General features: G+C 30.6%; 1 protein-coding gene across 1 annotated transcript in view; it reads left to right on the top strand.

The window, feature by feature from the left end:
• LOC113388996 (neurexin-4) overlaps nt 1–6,000 on the top strand; it is a 55,307-nt gene that overhangs the window by 36,354 nt on the left and 12,953 nt on the right. The window contains exons 4-6 of the mRNA XM_026626027.1: nt 4,167–4,308; nt 4,813–5,016; nt 5,086–5,252. Of these exons, the coding sequence (XP_026481812.1) occupies nt 4,167–4,308; nt 4,813–5,016; nt 5,086–5,252 (513 nt within the window). The remainder of the gene's footprint in view (nt 1–4,166; nt 4,309–4,812; nt 5,017–5,085; nt 5,253–6,000) is intronic.

Raw genomic sequence — 6,000 nt, 5'->3', positions numbered from 1 at the left:
ATATTGAAAAATATATCTCTGTGAGCAATTTGTTTACACATAGAGATTTTCACAAATTATAATTGTGGTTTTTCCATGGAGAATAGGTAAAATAGTAATTATTATTTTTTGAATCGATATTAGTTTTGCAAAAAATATATTGTCTTTTCTGTGCACCATTTATGACTTCACTAAAATTGCAATAATTTCACATTTTAGTGACATTTTTATCATAATATCGAAAAATTGCAAGTATTACAATATACATAGAAAGGGAATTAAATTGTGAAAACTGTAGATGATGCAGAATTGTATAGTAGTTACATAGAAAAAAATAATTGTTTTTACTATTCGCTGAAAAAATAATTATTGACATTTGGATAGCCATGGATAGCCATAATAATTATAATTTTAACAACAGAGATATATTTTTTGTAGTATACTTTTAATACTTAATATATTTTTAATACTTATATATTTGCTATGAGATGTATTCTGACATATATTTTTATCGATTTTTTATTTAATGATAACTATATAAAATATAATAACATTGCAAAAAATCAAAAAAGGTAATGAATTAAAATTAAAATAAAATACTTTTTATTGCCGACGTAAATATATGAAAAATATTGAAATCTTAAGTTTTTCATACATTGAAATATATTAGTCAGAAGCTTAAGAGCCGCACTGGTAGAAAATGGAAAATGATAAATCATTTTCACCTTTTCACGCACTAACAAATAATTTTTTCTTCACATCATTTGTTATAAACAACATAGACAAGATCAGTATGAATAGAATGACGTTAACAGTTTTTCGATATCTCTCATATTTCCGACAAAAAGTGAGTTTGAAAAAAGGGGCCACTTTTACATGTTTTCACTGATATCTCGGCCAAATGATGAGCTACGGATTTGAAATTTGGTATTTCGAATTTTCTCAAAAATACCTATGAAATGGCATCAAAATTATTTAAATACCAGGGTGGGGCCAATTCTGTATGGAAACACGACCAGACCCTTTATCAGTTCTTTTTTCCAATCTTTCTAAATATTTATGTTGACTCCGTATTAGATGCAACTTTCTTACAATTGCTCTTTTTTTAATTAAGAATTTCCTTGGCCTTGACTAAAGATTGCTTGCTGCTGGTTCCGGAAACTTTGTCATTGACCAACTTCGAATCAAATAAATTGATTTTCAAATGTCTTTTGGAAAAGAAATCATGGACCTTACTTAACAAGTCCGAAGACTCATATACAATGTTCGACAACTTTATTTCTACATTTTTATTCAACTTCAATCAAGCTTTCCCTCTCATTAAGAAAACCGTTTGCCCAAAAAATAATACTGCAACTCCTTGGCTAACTAAAGATTCTCTAAAAAGATTAGCATTTCTTGAGAGATTATCGGTACATAATGATAACATGGCTTTTATGATTTATTTTTTGAATTATAGGGCAACTTTAAATGATCTAATCAATTTAGCGAAGATCAAATTCAACGATAACTTGATTTTTAATTCAGCAAATAAACAGAAAACAATTTGGTCCTTAATTATCTCGGAAATTAATACGAAAACTAAATCTTCACAGATTGATTGTCTTACAATTAACGGCGACAAGATTATTGATAAAGTAGTCATACCTAATAAATTTAATCACTTTTTTGTCATCGAAGCGTCTAAATTAACTCGATCACCATTAGTTAAACTAAATATCTATCCGCGCGAAATAATTCTACATTTGTTCTTTATCATGTAAATTTAGAAGAATTAAAGCAAACTTTTCTATCGATAAAAGTTACTACTTCAGCGGGTCCGGATCAGATACCTAGTCTAATTCTTAAAGAATTCTCTCTCTTTTTCTATATATTTTTTTTCTATATATATTTTTCTATATAGATAGATTTATGTTATGTTTAAATAAATGCTTCGTTGAAGAAATATTTCCATCCCACCTCAAGCATTCAAAATTTTTTCTACTTCATAAGAAAAATAATAAAGACGATATAAATAATTACCGTCCTATTTCCTTTTTGAACTCTTTCGATAAAATAATTGAAAAAATCTTGCATACTAGATTAACGTCTTTTCTCAATAAATATAATATTTTGTTCAAGAATCAGCATGGTTTCCGGAAGAACCATTCTACTTCCCACTCAATTTATAATTTAGTTCATAACATCATTGACTCCTTCGAAGAAGCCACATATTGTACTGCGATATTTTGCGATCTGTCCAAAGCTTTTGATAGTATTTCTCATCAAAGACTTCTTGATAAATTAGAAAATTGTGGTATTCGCGGATGTTCGCTCAAACTATTTGAATCTTACCTGTCTAATCGAACACAAAGCGTTTACTTAATTAACGATCACGAGCAAATAATTTCGGATAAATTGACAAGTACATTGGGTGTGCCCCAAGGATCAATTTTAGGGCTTCTTTTATTTCTAATATATATTAATGATTTACTCCATTACAAATCTTTGTGATTTTATTCTTTTTGCGGATGACACCAGCGTTATCACCAAGGCCAAATCTCTTAATGTATTACAACATAAATTAAATGTGGTTATGTCAGAAATAACGAAATGGTTTTGTGAAAATAATCTAGTCCTCAATAATGATAAGACCCAACCTGTACAATCATTTTTTTTTTATTGCTATTTTATTAATTTAATTTTTTACGGTTTTAAATGAGTATAACTTTGAACTTTGTGCAAGAATTTTTGAGCTTGACTGGTGATCAAATTGACTTTAATATGATGAACTTGATGATGAACATTGTATTAAATGTTCGAATCGCCTTTTTTCAGCTCTTTTTTTTCAGAATCGAAATTCGTGCAGCTACTATGATTATTATAAAATTACTATCCTTTTAATATTAACTATGAATAAGCTTGACAAGAGCCTGAAATAATATCTATTATTATTGATTACGGCTTGCTTATGAATAAATAAATAAACTAGCTGTAAGTGGAATTCTGTCTTGAGGCAATTATGGCATCGTGCCTTAAGGCAAATTGCTGGAACTTCCCGTACCGTAACGAAATGTTCGAGGAATACTGAATGTTTCCAAATAGATTATTATAAATATTGTAACATTGTCTAATATTTATAAGAATTATATAAACTGAATTGCAGAGTTGAAATTATTTATAAAGTATATTAGAAATAATAGTCAGAATTAAAAATAAAATCTGAAATATTTTCGATATACAAAAAATTAAAAAAAAAAAAAAAAGTTGGGACAAAATTTTTTTTTCCAAAATCGATCATTTTGTTAAGACAAGCAGAAAGTTCTTTGAATCATTTAAATCGGATGCTTAGTTCTTTCAAAACCTGCCATTTTTTACATATTTAGCTCCGTATCTTCGAAATGGCTGGGCCTGCCTTTGCCAAAAACTAATAAACTCTTCTCCCAATCATTACTAATTGAATGTTTTTTAGATGATTCAAATCTGATACTCCGTTCTCTCAAAAAATTGATTTCTATTTTCTGCACTCTTTGCTCCGTATCTCCGAAACGGCTGGACCTGCCTTTGCCAAAAACTAATCAGCTCTTTTCCCTATCAATAGGAATCGAATGTTTTTTGAACCATTCAAATCGGTTGATCCGTACGCCCTAAAACGTGACTGGAAATTTGTATCCATACATACATACACACACACACACACATACACACACACACACACACATCCATTTTTTCTGAGGTATGCCAAAACGTTCAGAAACCTTCAAAACGTCGAGAAATGTAAAAATTTTCAATTTCGATTTTCGGCCCATTACAATAACTTACCCTACGGGAAGTTAATAAATAAGAGTAGTTCTTAAGGATTTTTAAAATTTACATTCCATCAAAGTTGACTTCAACATTGAACCAGCTTTCAATCTATCTAATTATTTTCAGTAATCACACCAGAAACCTTTAGTTCTTTTTTTGCTAGTATCACTCCAATCAGCAAAACATTAACACAAAAAATCTAAAATTACTTCTACCTTAGTAATTGAGGTTTTACCAGGTTAAATCAAAAACAATCACTGATTATGGTACTACAACTAACAATCATCAATAACTCTAACTTCTTATACCGAACTTGAATGAAAAAGATTTTTGAATGAATGATTTTAAGAATATTGTGTATCAATAAATTAGATTTGGATGTTCATGTAGTTTTTCTTCAGTTATTCAAAGGTAACAAGGATGGCGATTCGATACGATATAACGAGTTTGAAGTTCCAATAATCGCTCAGTGGATCAGGATTAATCCTACCAGGTGGAGGGACAGGATCTCACTTCGAGTTGAACTTTATGGCTGCGATTATAGTAAGTAGAAAAGTAACCAACCAAAGTAAAATATAATAGCATACCTGTGCTACCAGTTCAAAATTTTAACTTTATTCTTAGTCAACCATAAAACAACCAGTTCATAAAATTTGATATCGTACTTGTGCATCTATAAGTTGACCAAGAACAAATATCATCTTCTAGGTTTGTCATCACTTCCAACCAGTTTGGAAAAAATTATTGAAAAACCATTTTTCAAAAACCATACAAGCAGAAATTTTTAACATACAAAAAACACGAAGTGAAGTTAAATATAGCTCTAGGAGTTCCACAAGGTTTTGTTCTTGGTCCTTGCAATTTTAGGAAGAATTTTCTGAAGTTTGTTAAAAATCCAAGCCAAGTTGTAACTGATTTTGGCGAATAAAATTGATTTAATTTAGATATATTTTATCCTTTCAGCTCTGAACCCATTATCCTGAAACTATTGAAAAACCATTTTTCCTTCATCCCTGTCTACTTATTGGTATATTTCTATTACCTCAGATGCCGAAACATTATACTTCAATGGTACATCCCTGGTTCAACTGGACTTGCTAAGAGATCCAATATCAGCCAGCAAGGAATCGATCAGGTTCAGATTCAAAACAGCCAAAGACAATGGAGTGCTTCTGTACAGCCGAGGCACTCAGGGTGATTTCATAGCCTTGCAACTTTTGGATAACAGGATGCTGCTGAATATGGATTTAGGTGATAAGACTTATATTTGTAAGATGGATTTAATTTAATGACAATGTTGAGGTTATGTTTGTTTTTTAGGTTCCCGGATGATGACCAGTTTGTCCGTGGGCAGTTTGCTTGATGACAACATCTGGCACGATGTTGTGATTTCAAGAGACAAGAGGGATGTTGTCTTTTCAGTCGACAGAGTCATGATACAAGGGAAGTTGAAGGGAGAGTTTTATAGGCTGAACTTGAACCGGGAGGTATGTAGGTCATCTATTGGTTTATATCAGCGTTTTTCAAACTTATTTTTTGCAACGCCCCTTTTGAAGATAAAAAAATTTGTAGTGCCCCCTACCAATTTTTTTTATACCTATATAAAATCTCAAACCTTCAATTTTAATAATATATTTATAATGTGCTATATTAGTTGATGTAACCTTACATTCTAAATTAGAAAATTTTACCAGTGAGAGCAAATAAAACGCTACTTAAAACAATGCATACATGTAAAAAAAAAAAGTTAGTTGTCTCTTATTGCTCCCCTGGATATTACAATCGCCCACCGGGGGGCGATATCGGCCTCTTTGAGAAGGGCTGGTTTATCTATATATATATATATAAAAATGGATTGCTTAAGTTAGAACACTTATAACTCACGAACGGCTGTACCGATTTAGATGAAAATTGTCAGGGAGAGCCAGGAGAAACATATGAAATACTTTTTATCCCGTTTTTCATTCTAATTCAATATATATATATATATATATATATATATATATATAAATATATATAAATATACTAGCTAGCCCGGCCATGCGTTGCTGTGGCTCAGTAATCTATTGGTGGCAGAGATGTAGTTTAGAGCCAGAATTCAGAATTCATTATTTATAAACTTCCATGTAGTTTATTCAATCTGTAATACTATCAATGATTTTATCTATGACATTTACCTTCGATTGTCAATTATCATTCGGTGTTTCTGTCATTGAAATTAACCTCTACTACCTC

The sequence above is a fragment of the Ctenocephalides felis genome, unplaced genomic scaffold (genome assembly GCF_003426905.1).
Source record: "Ctenocephalides felis isolate EL2017-DRISC unplaced genomic scaffold, ASM342690v1 CF-g0.4_SCAFFOLD_03573, whole genome shotgun sequence".
Classification (NCBI taxonomy): domain Eukaryota; kingdom Metazoa; phylum Arthropoda; class Insecta; order Siphonaptera; family Pulicidae; genus Ctenocephalides; species Ctenocephalides felis.
This window is presented reverse-complemented; position numbering and strand designations above follow the sequence as displayed.